Genomic DNA, 22,029 nt, shown 5'->3' with positions numbered 1-22,029 from the left:
TTGACTTATTTGTAGATCTTAAGTTACTGAACATTGTTGCTGTTTACAGTATCTATAATAATGTTCAAGATAACAACCAAAAACTGCAAAATTTTCTTAAATTACCAATTCAGGAGGAGCAACTCAACAACCGCTTGTCCGACTCATCTCAAAATTTCAGGGCAGATAAATCCTGATTGATAAACAATTTTACCCCTGTCAGATTTGCTCTAAATGCAGAGTTATAAGTCAAAATCTACATTTTACCCCTATGTTCTATTTTTAGCCATGGTGGCCATCTTGGTAGGTTGGGCAGGTCACCGGACACATTTTTTAAACAAGATACCCCAATGATAATTGTTGCCAGGTTTGGTTAAATTTGGCCCAGGAGTTTCAGAGGAGAAGATTTTTATAAAAGTTAACGACGACGAAGTGATGAGAAAAGCTCACTTGGGCCAGGTGAGCTAAAAATTAATTAAAATTTGTAGCTTATTTTCAAAACAAGAGGCTATCAGAGTGACAGCAAACTGGATATTTAAACATTTATTTGTGTCCAAGCATTTTCCAATATATCAAAAAACATAACTCCTGAACAGTATAAGTGACAATCATCAATATTGAACCAGACCTCCTTTTTACCCTAAAAACAACATATTAAAATTTGAAAAGCTTTGGCTGAATGGTTCTCGAGTTGAACAATATGGAAAACACCATTTTTCAATCTTTCAAAAATCGTAACTCATGAGAGGTGAAAATGAAAATCGTCAATTTTGAACTTGACCTCCATTTTTTCATCAGTAACAATGTATGTATTAGAATTTGAAAAGCTTTGGTTGAACGGTACATGAGTAATTGCATGGACACTGTTTCGCGCCGCCTGCCTGGATGCCCGCCAGCCAGACATCCCCAAATCGATAACCTTTGAAAAATCTGGTTACCGGTAATAAATGATCGAGTCAATACAAATGTTGATGTAAAACTCCAATCTAGTGCAACAAACTCCAGCTGAAAATTTTCAAATCTCTAGTTCAAAAATCTGTCACATGTATGAAATTATTTGTCATTCTAATCAACACTGATTTCACTAACAATATTCAAATGATATAACTGGCTAGTCTTATTTGAAAAAAAATATTGCCTATAAACGTTTCTTATTTAATAGAGGGGAGATAATTCTAATATTGCATATAAGAAAATAACCATCAGTGGATGTGACGTACAATGATTTTGTGGTATTACACCAGTACAAAACAGAATCAAAGCCTTAAAGGCTGTTAGCACAATTGCTGCCTATAGCCAGTTAATGTGTTTGTTACTTAAAACCTGAGAGGTGCCTTATCTAGTGAGAAGTAATGATGTTTTAACTTTATATCAATAATAAACTTATCCAGCAGAAATTATACAATGTTTAACATTTCTAAGGGCGACGACATGTTTCCCAGGTTTCTGAGAGAGACAAATTAATTTGTGGAAATGCATAACTCTTGAAAAATTCATAATAGAGTATCCCCTTGTAAGAGTGTTTATTACATGGCAATAATTAAGATGACAATCCATGCACTTGGCTTCCTTTTCTGTATCAAATGCTTCTATTTTAATTTTAAGTTTATCATAATTGATTTAAATTAAACCACTGAATTTAATGATTTCAACTTTCCTCAAAAGAGTGTTCTACCAAACTGTAGTTTTTGATAATAAGAATTATGCCTTCATGCATACCAATTAAACAATTGAAGATGGGACTGTCTTCTGAAATTTTCATGAAATGTATCTTAACTGGAGATTAATCTGGGAACTAAATAAGGCTAACCCATTTCATTTCTAATGACATAATCGAATAATCGGATTTTGCATAGGATAGTAAATCAAATACTTTTAAAACACTCATGTAGTACAACAGCCATTCCTGTTTGTTTCTTTACTTTTTCTAATTCATCTTTCAAGCGTCTATCTTGCTTGGACATTGTGATAGAAATAAGTCAAAAATTTATTGGATTACTACATCTTTGAATTTTGTTAATCAGCCATGCTTTTCTTCTAAGCCATTTTAAGCACCTTCTTCCAGAAGAAAATTCTGCCCTAATCACAATTTGTACAATTCCGATGTTCCACTGAACAAGTCCAAAATTCAGCATGTTTTCAATGCATCCCAATATTTAGAACAAACAATGATTTTAATTGGCTGATCATGATTGTCTACCTGGGGTAAAGTTCAAAATCAGAAACAATAATTTTTTCTTGTCCAAATGCATAAAATCAAGCAGGGCGTCATAAAAAAGCAATGGATGGCAGTCAGGTAAGGGTTGGTGCATTCGACAGATCTATAAAACTGCTTACATAATACAATTCAAATGGTTATGCAAGACCAAATTGGAAAATGTCCCCCATCATGATATTTTTTCTTTAATAAAGTCTACAAAGGGGTTTATGCAAGTTATAACAAAATGGATATTCAAAATATGGCAAATTTGGCAGTATGCTAGCTTTAGGGCAAAGGTTTTTTTTTTAGGAGAAACCCCTAAAATTTTAATTTAAATTACTCACTTTTCCTCCTGGTTCTTCAAAAACTGACACACTTCACTTCTGCTTTCATTTACCTGTAGTTATAAAATAAAATTATTTTAAAAATTATTCAAAACTAAATTTCAAGATGAAGATGTAACTTTTTTGAATTCATCAAGGAAAATCATGCATTGTTTTGTTAGTCCAAAAAAAAATTTTAACATCAAAAAAAGCTAATTTTCATTTACAATCTGTTTTCATGACAAGGTAAAAGGGAGAATGTTTGGTACCATTAAAACGTTTAATCCCACTGCAAATGTTTGCACCTGTCCTAAGTCAGGAATCTGATGTACAGTAGTTGTTGTTTGTTTATGTAATTTTCTGTAAACCAACTTATTTTCGGGGATACTTTATTTCGCGTATTGCCATTTAAAGTCCACTTCGCGGCTACTTAATTTTGCGAATTTCTAATTTATATGATGTAGTTCAGTAAGCAAAGATCCAATTGTTACATATTCGCGACGATTTATATTCATGTTATTTTTCTACTCGCGAAAGTCGCGAAAATAAATCGCTCGCAAAAATAAGTTGGTTTACAGTATATGTGTTTCTTGTTTCTCGTTTTTTATATAGACTAGACTGTTGGTTTTCCCGTTTGAATGGTTTTACACTAGTAATTTTGGGGCCTTTTATAGCTTATTGTTCGGTGTGAGCCAAGGCTCTCTGTTGAAGGCCGGAAATTGATTCTTAATGATTTACTTTTATAAATTGTTATTTGGAGGGAGAGTGGTCTCATTGGCACTCACACATCTTCCTATATCTATCTTGTAGAAAAGAGTGCACACGCTGAAATATCTGTCCTGCCTTACTGACCATAGATTTTTAAGATAAATTATTCCATACACCAAATATAGCGTAACTTTTTCTATTAGTATTTGAAAAACAGACAAAACACAAAAACTTAACATTGACGAATGAACCATAAACATGAGGTCAAGGTCAGATGATACCTGCCTATGTAGGTTTTCTATAGGCGTGTTTACAAACTTTTAAGAAAACTACGAAAGTTAGATATCAATGAAACTACAATGTTTTCTCAATCCATGCACATTGGTACTCACGAAAATAATTTAATGTACATTAATTTACTGATGTTCCAAAGATAATGTTTATCACTATTTTTAACCCATCTGGTATCACAAGAGTGCACACGCTGAAATGTCTCGCCTTCTATACTAATCATTGATATTATGTTGATAGTCCTAGGTGTAAAGCTAAGCTTTATTACAACTGTCACATAAACTTAACATTAACCAAGATAACTAAACAAAGACCAATGAACCTTGAAAATGAGGTCAAGGTCAGATGAAACATGCCAGGCAGACATGTTCAGCTAACAATGCTTCTATACAACATATATAGTTGACCCATTACTTATAGTTTAAGAAAAATAGACCAAAACACAAAAAGTTAACACTGCAATGAACCGTGAAAATGAGGTCAGGGTCAAATAAAACCTGCGTGACTGACATAAAGATCATAAAATATTTCCATACACCAAATATAGTTGACCTATGGCATATAGTATTAGATAAAAAGACCAAAACTCAAAAACTTAACTTTGACCACTGAACCATGAAAATGAGGCAGGGTCACATGACATCTGCCCGCTAGATATGTAAACCTTACAATCATTCCATACAACAAATATAGTAGACCTATTGCATATAGTATGAGAAAAACAGACCAAAACACAAAAATTTAACTATAACCACTGAACCATGAAAATGAGGTCAAGGTCAGATGACACCTGCCAGTTGGGCATGTACACCTTACAGTCCTTCCATACACCGAATATACTAGCCCTATTGCTTATAGTATCTGAGATATGGACTTGACCACCAAAACTTAACCGTGTTCACTGATCCATGAAATGAGGTCAAGGTCAAGTGAAAACTGTCTGACAGACATGAGGACCTTGCAAGGTACGCACATATCAAATATAGTTATCCTATTACTTATAATAAGAGAGAATTCAACATTACAAAAAATTTGAACTTTTTTTTCAAGTGGTCACTGAACCATGAAAATGAGGTCAAGGACATTGGACATGTGACTGACGGAAACTTCTTAACATGAAGCATCTATATACGAAGTATGAAGTATCCAGGTCTTCTACCTTCTAAAATATAAAGCTTTTAAGAAGTGAGCTAACGCCGCCGCCGCCTGATCACTATCCCTATGTCGAGCTTTCTGCAACAAAAGTTGCAGGCTCGACAAAAACTAATTTTATGATTGATACTCATACTTCAGTATCACAGAGTGTCTAATATATATATACTTACTGATGGGTCTTTACAACCAAGATCACCTAAGTACTTTGAAGATGCTTTTTGAATTTTTGAGTAATCCCATGTATCATTATCAAACTGGTATTCTGTCTTGTTGTTAAATTCAAATGTCTGATTTCTTCCTGTGCTGGCTAAAAAGCTGTATACTATTAAGGAAGAATAAAGGATTTATGTATATAGAAGAATGACAACCAATTATTCATCAGAAATGTATGTCTTGTCTGCTGCACTAATTAAGCTGTAAAAAGTTTGTGATTAAGGCATAGCATAACCAGAACATTATCAATGATCTATGAAAATAATGCCATGGTCAGATGAATCCTCAGTCAGACAAACAGGTACACCTTACAATTGAATGAATGCCATGTTCATAAAATTATAAATGTATGGGTTTTAGGGTTTTTTAAATATACAATTTAACACATAGATTAAATAGGGAAGCAGACATTTGTCATCCACAGACATTTAATAGTAAAATAATACAGCACAGGTTTTGCTCATTGTTGAAATTGTAGAACAAAATGTAATTCTTCACATTATGGTAATCAGAAAAAGATACACAGCTACAGTTATCCAAAAACCAATCACTGCTATTTCTAAGATGAATGGGAAGAATGGAAAAATTAGCGTGAACATCATGCTACCAACAGCTCTGAAAAATAGGAAAAATAAGTGTAAAAAAATATGAAAATCATTGTAAACATATAAATACGAACTGCTCTGTAAAATAGAAAATCAGTGTAAACATTCTGCAACATGTGCCAACAGCTCTAAAAACTATAGGTGTCAGACCATCAATTAAAAATCCCTATCTGTTCAACCAAATTTTGCAATTTTCACAGCTTTCTAAATATTTTACCTTAAGTTTAACTTCAAGGAAACCAGGTATATTCTGAATTGTACATGTATCACCTTTCTACATGCCAATTTTCAACCAATGTTTAAAGTCTTATAAGAAATTTCTGATCTTGAAAACACAGGTACTACCAAAATAACTCCTGGTTTTCTGGAAATCTTAAATGAGTGTACTATGTAGGGTATTAATCCTGAATTATTAATGCAATGTCATTGACAAGTGGATTTTGGCTCAAAATGGTCTAAATATATCTCCCTTTCAAAAAAAGTTTCATTTCTGCAAGTTGGATGGTTAGTTCAAGTAAACAATGACATCAAATGCACTATTTTTTGTCTAAGAAGGCCTACTTTCACATACGTTCTAAATTGGAGGGAGTAAATGGTGGTCTGACACCTAGTCTAGGCTCAATGAAGCCTGAATTGCTTATCCGATAAAAAAATATTCAACATATTGATATATAAGCATACGTACAACTAGTTGTTCCAATTGGAGGAGTAGTTACAAAAGAGAAGATTTTTGTAAAAGTTAAACAACTGTGGTCAAGTAAGAGAATAGCTTGCATGGCACTTACAGGATTAAAAAAAATATTATACAAAATATGAAGTTGTTCAGTTCAGCAGTACTGCATATATAGAGAAAGGTGTGTCACAAATACATAAAGTTCCTCAACCTATTGAAAAAAATCAAAGAACAAGCAAACAGGAAGTCAGACTAAGAAGACAGAAAGTTCTGAAAAGCTAGCTGTCATAGTTATAACTCATCCCTGTCAAGCTCATTACAAAATATGAAGTTGTTCAGTTCAGCAGTACTGCATATATAGAGAAAGGTGTGTCACAAATACATAAAGTATCTTAACCTATTGAAAAAAATCAAAGAATGAGCAAACAGGAAGTAGAAGACAGAAAGTTCTGAAAAGCTGTCATTGCAATAACTCATCCCTGTCAAATTAATTACAACATATAGTTGTTCAGTTCAGCAATACTGCATATATAAAGAAAGGTGTGTCACAAATACAGACAGTTCTTTATCCTGTTGAAACAGAAATAGCCTTATAGACAGATCTGAAAGCTAGCTGTCACAGTTATAACTCATCTCTGTCAAGCCAATTATAAAATATGAGAGTCATTCAGTTATTAATAAGCAATACTGTGGAAATAATTGATGAACTAATTATATATATTTTTGTAATGTATTGGAAAATTGTAGATGTCTGACAGCTCTAAAAAGTGCAGTGATAAAAATGTCAAATGAATTAATACTGGATGGACTGATGATTTAAGGTGGTACCTAACACTACAGGAAGATAACTTTGTAAAATCAGCTAAACGTTTTAATTACGTTGTGTTGTTAAGGGAATATTAAGCTTCTCAATGATCAAAATAAGTGTTTGTCAAACTGCTATATAACCAGTGTAATTTTTCTGATAAAACGGTTGGTTCAAATTTTTTGAAATTTTTATATTTTTGTAAAAGGGTCAAAGTAAATACTTTGTCAAAATTTTAAGAAAATTAAACGACCCAAATTAATTCTAGCTAAAGTGTTGGGTACCACCTTAATGACAATAAGCTCAAATGCTTTGGGCCATGTGTGCTCAAAATGGACACTGAAGAAACAAAAATGTGTCCCTAGTACACGCATGCCTCATCCGCACTATCATTTTCTATGTTCAATGGACCATGGCAATGGGTGAAAATCTCTAATTTACCATTAAAATTAAAAAGATCATATCAAAAGGAACATGTGTACTAAGTTTCAACTTGATTGGACTTTAACTTCATCAAAAACTACCTCGTTCAAAAACTGTAACCTGAAGCATGACAGACGGAAGGACAAACGGACGACCAGAAAACATTATTAATGCCCATAAATGGGGCATACAAATATACCTACATGACCAAGGGGAAATAACTCTTCCACAATCATAACAAAAGACTATAACTTACCTACTACCCTCTTTGATTAGAGCTATAACTTACCTACTACCCTCTTTGATTAGAGCTATGAAACAACTCTTCCACAATCATAACAAAAGACTATAACTTACCTACTACCCTCTTTGATTAGAGCTATGAAACAACTCTTCCACAATAATAACAAAAGACTATAACTTACCTACTACCCTCTTTGATTAGAGCTATGAAACAACTCTTCCACAATAATAACAAAAGACTATAACTTACCTACTACCCTCTTTGATTAGAGCTATGAAACAACTCTTCCACAATAATAACAAAAGACTATAACTTACCTACTACCCTCTTTGATTAGAGCTATGAAACAACTCTTCCACAATCATAACAAAAGACTATAACTTACCTACTACCCTCTTTGATTAGAGCTATGAAACAACTCTTCCACAATAATAACAAAAGACTATAACTTACCTACTACCCTCTTTGATTAGAGCTATGAAACAACTCTTCCACAATAATAACAAAAGACTATAACTTACCTACTACCCTCTTTGATTAGAGCTATGAAGCAACTCTTCCACAATAATAACAAGACTATAACTTACCTACTACCCTCTTTGATTAGAGCTATGAAACAACTCTTCCACAATTATAACAAAAGACTATAACTTACCTACTACCCTCTTTGATTAGAGCTATGAAACAACTCTTCCACAATTATAACAAAAGACTATAACTTACCTACTACCCTCTTTGATTAGAGACTATAACTTACCTACTACCCTCTTTGATTAGAGCTATAGCTATTTTGATTCTCTCACACAGAATAAGCAATATCAATAATACAATGGCTAATATTATAGCTGCAATTATACCTACAATTTAAAAAGAAAATGTTTACTCCAAACAGAATCAATGGTGAAGGACATGTTTTGTTCTTATTTCAATATAACAAATAGACGACTCGAATTTACCGGTATGTACTTCTCTGTACATTTCCTATGTCATATTACATTGCAGTATAATCAATTGTTCAATGACCTCATTGAACCAAAATTCAATCCGTGTAGTTCATTCCTAAACAAGAATGTGTCCACAGTACACGGATGCCCCACTCACACTATCATTTTCTATGTTTAAAGGACTGTGAAATTGGAATAAATTCTCTAATTTGGCATTAAAATTAGAATGATCTTATCAAAGGGAACATGTATACTAAGTTTCAAGTTGATTGGACTTCTACTTTATCAAAAACTACCTTGACCAAAAACTTTAACCTGAAATTTGCACTATCATTTTCTATGTTCAGTGAACCTTAAAATTGGGGTCAAAACTCTAATTTGGCATTTAAATTAGAAATATCATATCATAGGGCATATGTATATGTCATGGTGTGTTATTTGGCTTACATTTGTGTTAGTGTTATTTTGGATAAAAAATATGTTTTATTTTAAGAAAGAAAATTTTATGTTTGTATTTAGTAAAATTTTAATCAATGCGTTTATTTAATTTTACCTATGCTGTGGCATTAGTACTCAAAATGTCACAGTTTGCTCAAAGCACTTTATTTTGAAATATTAATTGTAATTAGCATATGTCACTTTGAAAGTTTAAGATTTTATCAAAACATTATAGGATTAGGCTTTGCTAATTAATGTCTATTTTTGCTAATGAGAGTATTATTAACGTGTCGGGACAAGTTGAGTTATTTCGGATTTTAGTATAAATATTGTTGGGAAATTTTGTAAAAGCAGTCAGTGTTTCGGAAGCATAACCTCACACTACTCATGTCATTATACTGGACCTATAAGACTGTCTACCAGTCTACCAGTTGACTGTGTAGTGTGAGACAAAATTTATCTCATGACTCATAATTTAACTTTAATAGAAATACTTTTGAGAAACTTTTATTTTGATACTTTTATATTTTGAATTGAGATTAAGTACATTTTATGATTTAGTAATTTTGGCATATAGTTTATATCTTACATTTTAAGGAGAAATAGTTTTACTTTGGATTTGATATTTAGATTTGATACTTTATAATTTGATTAGATTATTATTATTATTTGGGCATTGTTTATTGATTGATTTGTTATCATTCATTTAAATCGTTATCGTTAATTAAATTATGAAAACCTTCCTTGCGTTTTAGCTATGCCTATCAGAACATTAAGTCTAGCGATAGACTGACCCCCTGTCCCTTGGTTCCAGCACATACGAGTTAGCTCCCCCTTATCTAACAGTGCTCTGGAGTGGACCTTGGTGATAGATACTCAAAATGTCACAGTTTGCTCAAAGCACTTTATTTTGAAATATTAATTGTAATTAGCATATGTCACTTTGAAAGTTTAAGATTTTATCAAAACATTATAGGATTAGGCTTTGCTAATTAATGTCTATTTTTGCTAATGAGAGTATTATTAACGTGTCGGGACAAGTTGAGTTATTTCGGATTTTAGTATAAATATTGTTGGGAAATTTTGTAAAAGCAGTCAGTGTTTCGGAAGCATAACCTCACACTACTCATGTCATTATACTGGACATATAAGACTGTCTACCAGTCTACCAGTTGACTGTGTAGTGTGAGACAAAATTTATCTCATGACTCATAATTTAACTTTAATAGAAATACTTTTGAGAAACTTTTATTTTGATACTTTTATATTTTGAATTGAGATTAAGTACATTTTATGATTTAGTAATTTTGGCATATAGTTTATATCTTACATTTTAAGGAGAAATAGTTTTACTTTGGATTTGATATTTAGATTTGATACTTTATAATTTGATTAGATTATTATTATTATTTGGGCATTGTTTATTGATTGATTTGTTATCATTCATTTAAATCGTTATCGTTAATTAAATTATGAAAACCTTCCTTGCGTTTTAGCTATGCCTATCAGAACATTAAGTCTAGCGATAGACTGACCCCCTGTCCCTTGGTTCCAGCACATACGAGTTAGCTCCCCCTTATCTAACAGTGCTCTCGAGTGGACCTTAGTGACAGATACTAAGTTTCAAGTTGATTGGACTTCAACTTCATCAAAAACTACCTTGACCAAAAACTTTAACCTGAAGCCAAAAACTTTAACCTGAAATTTGCACTATCATTTTCTATGTTCAGTGAACCGTAAAATTGAGGTCAAAACTCTAATTTGGCATTTAAATTAGAAAGATCATATCATAGGGCACATGTATACTAAGTTTCAAGTTGATTGGACTTCAACTTCATCAAAAACTACCTTGACCAAAAACTTTAACCTGAAATTTGCACTATCATTTTCTATGTTCAGTGAACCGTAAAATTGGGGTCAAAACTCTAATTTGGCATTTAAATTAGAAAGATCATATCATAGGGCACATGTATACTAAGTTTCAAGTTGATTGGACTTCAACTTCATCAAAAACTACCTTGACCAAAAACTTTAACCTGAAGCCAAAAACTTTAACCTGAAATTTGCACTATCATTTTCTATCAGTGAACCGTAAAATTGGGGTCAAAACTCTAATTTGGCATTTAAATTAGAAAGATCATATCATAAGGAACATGTGTACTAAGTTTCAAGTTGATTGGACTTCAACTTCATCAAAAACTACCTTGACCAAAAACTTTAACCTGAAGCGGGACAGACGGATGAACGAACAGACGAACGAACGAACGAACGAACAGACGGACGAACGGACGCACAGACCAGAAAACATAATGCCCCTCTACTATCGTAGGTGGGGCATAAAAACAACTCAAGATTGGTGTATATATAATAAGAAAGATCGAGATTAATACACATTCATACAAGAGTTCTTGTTTTTTTTCTTTGCTCTGTGTTGAAGGCTTCACTATGACTTTGAGATGAAGAACAGCAATAAAAGCACTGTTCTATTGCTTTAAGTGTGTTTTGCTCCAATGTAATGATATTGGATCATGAATGGATAGACACCTTATATCCTTTGTTTTCTATAATAACTGAATTAAACACTTTGTTTTGTTATATATTTAAAAAGTCATTTATAGTCTTAATTTTCTTCTTTCTCAACTGAACTAATGAGAAGAAAATTGTTTAAAGTTTTTGAAAATAGTTGGCCAAAGACCATATGATGTACAGTGAAACTTCTCAAAACCGGCCGCCCGTCGGACCACGGGATTCGGCCGGTTTTCAGGGGTGACCGGTTTAATGAATTTGAAATTAACAAGAGTTACTTCCCTTCAATATAAGAGTTACTTCCCTTCAATATGTGTGCATTTGTTTTTTTTACCATGTATTGTACCTCAATCATAAAGTTTGTTTTGTTGTGTAAATTTAGCTTTGTATTCTAAATTGATTATGAAATAAATATTAAAACATCATTTGTATCTTTATTATTTTTTATTTTGCAGGAATAACAAATAAAATGCAACTATATAACAAAACAATTTTAATATCAATATCTCATATTATTCAAAAGAGAAAAACAGCTTCACTCATCGGTACCATACGATGTTCATATAATATTCCATATAATGATAAAAAAAAAATCATATAATATTCCATAAGCAATACATACACATTAAATCATCACACTTCAAACTAATAACACACCTGTGTAATAAACTAAAAAGGTTTAATAAATTTTAATATATTATTCCGACGATAACGAATTACGATTTTATTGCAAAAGTCAAAGTGAGTGATTAATTTTTATAATTTGCCTAAAATTTTTTTTTAAATGATAAAATAAAGTAGCCAAGCTAAAACATTTAAAGATAATTAACTTTCATCATTGATTAGCGTGGGTGAAGATCAAAATCTCTCAACCGATAATTTATTCGGGTATTGATTTGACATTGACAGGTGAACACTACTCAGTGGCCATGCAGGTGTCTAATTGACCGGATTAACTTGTTTGTTTATATAACAGTATTATATATGGACTAATGATTACAAATGAGAAGGCCGGTTTTATGAGGTGATATTTTATTGATTTTGATTACACAAATACACAAATAACGGCCGGTATCCGGTTTAAAGGGGTGGCCGGTTTTATAAGGTTACCTGACCGTTTATTTACATACACGCCGGCCGGGACTTGCGGTTTTGGCCGGTATGAAGGGAGAACCGGTATTAAGAGGGACCGGTTTAGAGAAGTTTCACTGTATAAAGATATTTTAACAAACAAAATTCTCTGGAAAGGAGTTGATGATTTGATTTTTTGTGTTTTAACGCCACTTTTAAACACCGCATTTGAACTTACAACCTCAGTGTTGACAGGCTAGTGATTACAGTAGTAACTACCAAGACCACTCGGTCACTGAGGCCCCCTCTGGGAAGGAGTCTGCATGATAATCATGAAGATGAAACCTTTCAAAATTCTAACATACCAAATGTCAGAAACATCTTAGGCTTGGAAAAGTTGAAATTGATTACAGCAAAATGTACAGTAAAACTTGCATCTGTGTCCTTCAGGTCAATGTAGTTCCAGAAACAGTACCAAGTTGCTGCAAAAAATTATAACACTACAAAACATGTCAGCATTAATTGTTATACTTGTTTGAGAATACCCCCTAAATTTTATCCTTCAAATTTAGCTTTAAAACATAAATTACTATAAATAGTGTTGTTGGCTTTGTAAATATACACAGGCAAATTTCGTTCATGTCAGATGTTATCTGTAGAGAAAAGAGTCATTTTCATATCATTTGTACCTGTACTGTCAGGCTAGTCTGGACTTGGTGTTATTTTTCTTTGATGAAGTATATTTAAATTCATATTTAAATTCATGTGAATTTCACCTCAAACGAGCTTATACGTAAAACTCACGCGAAATCTGTTCATGTGAGTTTCATGTGAGTTTTATATGAAGCTCATATGAATTTCACATGAAAATCACATCAACTTTTTCATGTGAAATTCACACAAAGGAGTAGGTTCAGTAAGACCCCTTTTTGGCCCCAAAATAATGCAGTTTTAGAAAATTATGAAAATGTTATCTTGAAACTATATTTTAGAAAGTAAAATGCTTCTGCTACATAAATATGAGCTGGTTTTGACAATACAATGGACAAATCTCTCGTGCTAGCATCATTAAGTCATGCTAAATTACTGAAATCTTCAAAATTTTAGCATTTTGGTTAATTTTTAGACGGTTTCTGTCTAAAATGAAAGTGGCCGCATTCGTGTTCATTCATAATATTGAAATGTAAGTTGTATTTGATGATAATACAAAACATATATAAAGGTTGAGGATGAACACGGATGCGGCCACTTTCATTTTTGACAAAAAACATCTGAAAAGTGATGTGTTTTGGCATATATGATAGATTTTTCATATTTGAGCTTGAATTAGAGCGTTTCTAATGACTAAATCAGTTAGAATCTTTTACATAAACTAATCGAATCAATTGAAATAGAAACTTTAAGTGTTTAAAAAGTGTCCAAAAACTTTCGTTAGATGAACCTGAAATTTGAGGCCAAAACCGGCTCTTACCGGACCTACTCCTTTGTAAAATAAAATAATTCAAATGACATTTAAATTTTTAAATATGATTAAAATCATGAAAAGTACCAATTATTTGGTTTAAAAGTTCATGTGAAATTCATACGAGTTTCATGTATAAGCTCCTGTGAGGTTCATGCGAAATTCATGTGAAAAATTTTGTTATATTTGATAAAAACATTTCATTTTCGTTCATGGATTAAAATGTTTTGATTTGTGAAATATCAATGTTATGTGTGTTGTTGAACTTGAAATTTAAGTGTGCAAAAAAAAAATCATAATTACCAAATCCAAAGAGAGCTATAAATACTAAAACTGTGAACCACACCATGATACCAGCCAACCATCTCATGGTAAAGATCCATATTAAAGACAACAATGTGGCAATAAATAGGCCTCTAAAAACAAAATCAAAATTGACAGTTTAGTGCCATCTTGAGTTATTCTTTAAAAAAGGGAAACAATTCTGGGAAAGTTTGACTCTATTTGGACTAGAAAAGTTACATATCTGTAGAGAAAAGAGTCATTTTCATATCATTTGTACCTGTACTGTCAGGCTAGTCTGGACTTGGTGTTATTTTTCTTTGATGAAGTATAACTTTAATTAGGCTATTAGTTTTCTCGTTTGAATTGTTTACACTTGTCATTTCTGGACCTTTTATAGCTAACTATGCAGTATGGGCTTTGCTCATTGTTGAAGGCCGTACAGTGACCTATAGTTGTTAATTTCTGTGTCATTTGGTCTCTTGTGTAGAGTTGTCTCATTAGCAATTATACCACATCTTCTTTTTTATATTGTTATTTTTTCAAAGGAATAAGGTATTAATGGTTGATGTTGTGTTATACTGTCCAGTATTTTTTATGATTCCAGTTTATTTATAAAGAACTCTGGTTATATATCCCCTATTCCAGTTTATTTATATAGGACTCTGGTTATATATCCCCTATTTCCTATAACGGTATTTTTTTAACACTTTTGACATTAAATTAAAAAGCAATGTACTTAAAGTCATATGAAACCAGTGAGTGGTGAAAAATAATGTTTATCCAATTCTTGAACCAATGCATGTTTATATCATAAACTTAGAGCTCTGTGCACGATTTTGTCATTTTTTACGCAAATATATCCTATAATCGTCAATTTTTTTTCTCTCTGTCTGTTATGATTTAACAAATATGGCTGCTCATTAAATGCCGTGTTTTAAAGCCGAAGTTTACCGATTATCACCTTATAGTAAATAAATGACAAAAAGCATGGGTATTGAGCACGTGTTTAACATGTACAATCAGATAGTTGTTTATTTTAATGACAGATCCATGCGTATTGCGATCGCCGGATTTTTACGAGGAGGGTTACGCTCAGGTCACTATGCATACGGAAAATACGTTGGCGAATTGCTTCCTGGAAGCAAGCAATTAAAAACAAATAAACTTCTTGTAAATGTGGACACATTAAAGAATTTTCCTCAGAAAAAAGTATATGTACATAAGTTGTATAATGAAAACTATCCATTTAGTTATAAAAAACATATGCATGATTTTTTTTAATTTGAGGTTTCTTATGACTTTAAGTAACAGATACATTTACTTAAGTAACAGATACATTCAGCATTATATTTATCAGTAAAAAATTTGACATTGTAAGAATCAATTAATCAAACCTAGCTAGAAGTATTTGTAATATAAACAACTAAGCTTTTAACCATGACCTTCAAGTACGAGAGAAATTCAAACCTTATTAGTTACGGCCAATGTGGACCATAAACAGCAGCAGACTCAAACCTTCATTTTAACCATACACCTTTTTCTCTGTAACTTTTCCAAGTCTTTGAATAGTTTCATGACGTTATTATAACATAACTATTTGTATTTAAATCTTTAAAATGTCAAGCAAATACTGATTTTAATTTGCACCATTTTCTAATTCATGTCTTACATAATAATCATCCACCATGAGGTCACAACATCTTCAACAATTTTCTCTCCATACTCTTTGGCCTTCAGAAATATTCCATATACACTGTAATAAAAAAACCACATACAATATACAAAACTATACACATGGAAAAAAGTATTGCAACACCAAATTGAAATTGAAATTAAAAAAACACTTCATTTTTTTGGGATATAATTTGGTAAAATAGACCTAGTTAAACATTATTTAAGTATCACCTGAGTTTAATCAATAAATATCGACTCGATAATTTTTTATCTGCACATGCAGGTACTGTACCCGTAAACAGCAAAACAGTTGTTTTTATCCTCATTGTTTTCAACCCTTTAAATAACCAATTTTTTAAAGTTATGTGATTGACACCTTATAATGGGTCCTTGACAACTCTTAACTGCAGCAAGATGGCAGATTATCAGCATAAGGGAAGCAGGGATGTCGCTGTAAAAACTGCAGGTATTGTTGGTCATCACCATTTCGCTATAAGTCGTTTTGAGAATAAATCAGACAATAAACGCTGTTAAAGACAATCCGAGATAATGAAGACCCTATACCATTTGCTAAGGAAAATCAAGCATAATGAAGGTTGGTCAGAAGGAAACCCATTGCATACAAGACAATCCTAAAAAGAGAGTGGTGGCCATACAGGAGCCTTTTAACAAGAACTGTTCGATATCGACTCATCGCTTCTGGTTATCGTGCGATAAGACCATTTCAGAGACCTTTGCTAACGAACAGACACACAGTTTTCCATATCCAATGTAGTGCAGAGCTCGCCAAAGTTGGAAATTAGCATCGTGGAGGAAGATCCAATGTTCAAATGGAATTCGGTTCATCTTCCTTGGCACGATCGTAGCCCGGATTTCAACCATATCGAGCATATTTGGGACAGTATTGGGCGGAAAGTGCGCGAAAGGACACCCCAGTTCAAACACATCATGAAATAAACAATGCCCTTCGTCAGAAATGATTGCTGCTACCTTAGCAACAAATTAGTCGATTAATGGCAGGAATCAGAAGACGTTTAGATGCGGTTATCCGTTTGAATAGAGGCTGCGCACAAAGTACTAATTCTTTGGCGTATAACGATCAACCATGATATGAACAGTTATCTAAGGATTAATTTTGAAATGTCTGACATTGTAAAGTTCGACTACAGTAAAAGTTGTAAAATGCATTTTTTTGGACAAAAAACACTCCATTTTGGTATTGAAATTGTGGCTATATAAATAATTGTTTTTTAAACATTTTTCGTTCGTTTCAATGTCAATGTTATCATAAACTATGTTTCAATAATATTATACAAATATTTTATTATATTTCATCCAAAAAAAGAGGCAGATTTTTCAAGTTTTAAAAAATCAAGGTGTTGCAATACTTTTTTCCATGTGTATATACCAATTTCAAGTAAATATTTCCCTTTCAATGGTCAGAAAATTTAGGTCATATGTCGTGGTTTCCATTTGTTATTCAAATTTGAAGTTTACAATAAAGGTTTAAAACACAACAATCTACAATATAATAGATAAAAGTTTATTAATATATTTTACTATCATAGTTTTTGATGCAAGCATTATAAACTTTGAATAGGTTTTTTTTTCTTTTAGTAAATACTTGAGATTGTCATAAAATCAATGACATAATATTATCTTAGTTGTTTTTTCTGAGATGCTTCTTTGCTATTTCATTTTCCTTTTTTTTTGCAGTACTGATTTTGTGTCATCCCTGGATACCCCATATCATTTGTTTTTCTATAATCTCAGAACTACTAGAGGTTTTTTTTTAAATTTTAATTCATTTATCTGTTTTGGAGTTTAGTGTGACGTCCATTTTCACTGAACTAGAGTACACAATTTTATGTAGTGGCCATCTAAAGACCAATTCCTTGGGTGTAGGATTTTCTTGCTGCATTGAAGACCCATTGGTAGCCTTTAGCTGTTGTCTCAAACATATTCCCCATTTCCATACTCAATTTTATTATTTTGTTTATTATAAATTGGATGTTAACTGTATTAAGGGATTTGGGGACTATATGTAAATATATTACAACTTACTTTAATCCCTCTTTGATGATTTCATCTGTTAATGTATTGTTAGCACTGTCTGTTACATTAACTAAGCTCTGATTTTTTACCTTCTCCATAAGATTTCCTCCATTATCAAGGAAATCAAACAAAAAAGATGGAACACATCGATTTATAACTGAAAAAAAAAGAATAATCAATGAATAATTGTTGCTAACTAAAAAGGAATCTGCTAATATTTAAGACCAACTTGTTTTTACAGCCAAACCCAACCATAACATTATCACAAAAATCTAGTTTCGACATTGAAAATAAATTTTGAATAACATGACATAACATCAATATAGCGATGACAGAAAGACAGACATAGAGTGATTTCTATAGGGCGCTGTTGACGTTTTGGTGGATCCCTAATTACTACAACAACACGCACATGTCTTCCTTTTGTAGGTGATCATATCATGTAAACACCAGACACAAGTTGTTTCCTTTTTCCTTTTTCCTTTTTCGATATTCAAATTTTGAAAAATATTACCAGTCCAAACTGAATTTTTTTTTTCCCTCAAAATTTTTTTCACAAATTTTTTTTTTCCTAAAATTTTTTTTCCTTAAAATTTTTTTTTTTCAAATTTTTTTTTACAAAATTTTTTTTCCTCAAAATTTTTTTTTCCTCAAATTTTTTTTCCTCAAAAATATAATACTCAAATTTTTTTTTCCTCATTTTTTTCGTTTCCTTATTCGTTTTCTATTTCCTTTTTCGATTTTCATTTCCTTATTCTGTTTCTATTTCCTTTTTCGATTTCATTTCCTTATTCGTTTTCTATTTTCTTTTTTTATTTTCATTTCCTTATTGGGTTTCTATTTCCTTTTTTGATTTTCATTTCCTTATTCGGTTTCTTTTCCTTATTCAGTTTCTATTTCCTTATTCGATTTTCTTTTCCTTATTCGTTTTCTATTCCCTTTTTGATTTTCATTTCCTTATTCAGTTTCTTTTTCCTTATTCGGTTTCTATTTCCTTATTCAATTTTCATTTCCTTATTCGGTTTCTATTTCCTTTTTCGATTTTCATTTCCTTATTCGGTTTCTATTTCCTTTTTCGATTTTCATTTCCTTATTCGTTTTCTATTTCCTTTTTCGATTTTCATTTCCTTATTCGGTTTCTATTTCCTTATTCGATTTTCATTTCCTTATTCGGTTTCTATTTCCTTTTTTGATTTTCATTTCCTTATTTAGTTTCTTTTTCCTTTTTCGATTTTCATTTCCTTATTCTGAGTTTCTTTTTCCTTATTCGGTTTCTATTTCCTTATTCAATTTTCATTTCCTTATTCGGTTTCTATTTCCTTTTTCTATTTTCATTTCCTTATTCGGTTTCTATTTCCTTTTTCGATTTTCATTTCCTTATTCGGTTTCTATTCCTTTTTCAATTATCATTTCCTTATTCGGTTTCTTTTTCCTTATTTGGTTTCTATTTCCTTATTCGATTTTCATTTCCTTATTCAGTTTCTTTTTCTTTATTCAATTTTCATTTCCTTATTCGGTTTCTTTTTCCTTTTTCAATTTTCATTTCCTTATTCAGTTTCTTTTTCCTTATTCGATTTTCATTCCCTTATTCGGTTTCTTTTTCCTTATTTGATTTTCATTTCCTTATTTGGTTTCTTTTTCTTTATTCATTTTCTATTTCCTTATTCGGTTTCTTTTCCTTATTCGATTTTCATTTCCTTATTCGGTTTCTTTTTCCTTTTTTAATTTTCATTTCCTTATTCGGTTTCTATTTCCTTTTTCGATTTTCATTTCCTTATTCGGTTTCTATTTCCTTTTTTTTGGTTTTCATTTCCTTATTCAGTTTCTTTTTCCTTATTCGGTTTCTATTTCCTGATTCGATTTTCATTTCCTTATTCGGTTTCTTTTTCCTATTTTTGGTTTCTATTTCCTTATTCGATTTTCATTTCCTTATTCGGTTTCTATTTCCTTTTCGATTTCGTTCTTTATTTCCTTTTTCGATTTGCATTTCCCTATTCCGTTTGTATTTCCTTTTTTGATTTTCATTCTCTTATTCGGTTTCTTCTTCCTTATTCGGTTTCTTCTTCCTTATTCGATTTTCATTTCCTTATTCGATTTTCATTTCCTTATTCGGTTTCTTTTTCCTTATTCTGTTTCCTTTTTCCTTATTCGGTTTCTATTTCCTTATTCGATTTTCATTTCCTTATTTGATTTTCATTTCCTTATTCAGTTTCTTTTTCCTTATTCGGTTTCTATTTCCTTATTTGATTTTCATTTCCTTATTTGGTTTCTTTTTCCTTATTCGATTTTCATTTCCTTATTCAGTTACTTTTTCCTTATTCGGTTTCTATTTCCTTATTTAAATTTCTATTTCCTCATTCGGTTTGCAGGAGAAAAACATTTTGATGAGTTTATTTTCTTTTCCCTTATTCGATTTTCATTTCCTTATTCGGTTACTTTTTCCTTATTCGGTTTCTATTTCCTTATTTGGATTTCTATTTCCTTATTCGGTTTGCGGGAGAAAATCGTTTCGTAGTGCCGGGACACTACAACGACCATGGCATGCAGTCGTTTTGTATACTCATTTTTCAATTATATTTGTACAAAACAATTAACAAGGGTTAGTACCATGTAATTTTCAGTATGTTTTTATCAATTTAATATTGAGTTGATATCAATTATGACACAATTTGTCCACTACGAAACGGTTTTGTAAACTACTAAACTCATCAAAATGTCCACTAAGTAGCATGAGACTAACTCATCAAAATTTCCACTAAGTAGCATGAGACTGAGTTGTTTCTTCGTATGTAAAGTACTGTCTAATACCGCAGTCCCACTAGGCCACGATCGCACTACGATCTGTGAAAAAAATGCAAATTTTGATGATCGTAGTAAGGTCGTATCACGGTCGTGGTGAGGTCTCCAAGATCGTGATGAGCGTGGACAACTTTGAACATGTTCAAAACAATCGTGTTGGGGTCGTGGCAAAATCATGTCGTAGTAGAAGCGTAGTGAGAGCGCGCTAAGGTCACAGTAAGATTGCAAAGGTCGCTGTACCATCGTAGCAAGAGCGTTATTCTATTCGGAGAGAATGTGCTACGATCTCACAGCGACGTTATTACGACATCACTACGACCATCACGTTCTCACGGCGACTACACCACGCTGTTCAAGACCATAGTACGATTCTAGCACGCCCTTGTGGTACTCACCACGCTCTTCTTACGACCTGACTACGTGCATACTACGACCATCATTCTCGTTGTCATTTTCACATAAAATATTTTAAATCTCTCCAGATTTTGTTTTATGGACCAGCAATCTAAGGTTGTTACTTGGGTTGGATTGGTCGGTCCGACATCTATGCTGGATCAGGATTTGTTACTATTGGAGCTCCCTCTGCCTCTACATCAACCCCTTCCACCACGCCCACATGTTCTAGTACATTTTGGCGGCATGACTGTATTGTTTCCGCGAAATCTACGTACAAATCAGAAATAGAAGGAATGGAACTGTATTGATATGGAACACGATGTTGACGTTATTGCTGAGAACGTAGTAAGATCGCGGTATGAGCGTAGTATAATCGTGGTAAGAATGTGTTATAATCGCAGAAGAAGCGTGGTAAGATCGTGTTGCAATCGGATAACTAGTGGTATGGTCGTAGTGAGAACGCGATGAGCGTAGAAAGATCTTGATAAGCGTAGTGAGGTCGCAGAATAAGCGCGGTGAGAACGTAGTATAATCGTAGCGGGATCGTTGTAGAAGTGTAATGAGGACGTAGTAGCATCGTGAAAGCAACGGAAATTTACATTTTCATGCCGCTCATACCTGTGACCTCACCAGGATCTGAATTTACTTTAGATCGCGGTGAGCTTGGTGGGATCGTGGTCTAGTGGGACTGGGGCTTAATCTTTATCGTTTAAAAATGGTTCTCCAATTCAGAAAAAAATGAGATCTTTCTAGTATACAA

The 22,029-nt window shown here is 32.3% G+C and overlaps 1 protein-coding gene across 4 annotated transcripts in view; it reads right to left on the bottom strand.

Annotated features, from left to right (window-relative positions):
- LOC143063037 (choline transporter-like protein 2) overlaps positions 1 to 22,029 on the bottom strand; it is a 152,273-nt gene that overhangs the window by 77,301 nt on the left and 52,943 nt on the right. For all 4 annotated transcript variants that reach the window (XM_076234949.1, XM_076234950.1, XM_076234951.1 and 1 more), the window contains exons 8-15: positions 18,084 to 18,231; positions 16,015 to 16,098; positions 14,364 to 14,476; positions 12,964 to 13,080; positions 8,377 to 8,476; positions 5,392 to 5,484; positions 4,827 to 4,971; positions 2,524 to 2,576 (exon numbers count right to left, since the gene is read on the bottom strand). In XM_076234949.1, coding sequence (XP_076091064.1) covers positions 2,524 to 2,576; positions 4,827 to 4,971; positions 5,392 to 5,484; positions 8,377 to 8,476; positions 12,964 to 13,080; positions 14,364 to 14,476; positions 16,015 to 16,098; positions 18,084 to 18,231 — 853 coding nt within the window. The remainder of the gene's footprint in view (positions 1 to 2,523; positions 2,577 to 4,826; positions 4,972 to 5,391; positions 5,485 to 8,376; positions 8,477 to 12,963; positions 13,081 to 14,363; positions 14,477 to 16,014; positions 16,099 to 18,083; positions 18,232 to 22,029) is intronic.

Source organism: Mytilus galloprovincialis, chromosome 2 (genome assembly GCF_965363235.1).
Source record: "Mytilus galloprovincialis chromosome 2, xbMytGall1.hap1.1, whole genome shotgun sequence".
In the NCBI taxonomy this organism is placed as follows: domain Eukaryota; kingdom Metazoa; phylum Mollusca; class Bivalvia; order Mytilida; family Mytilidae; genus Mytilus; species Mytilus galloprovincialis.
The sequence above is the reverse complement of the archived record's forward strand: the minus strand, read 5'-3'. Positions and strand labels throughout refer to the sequence as shown.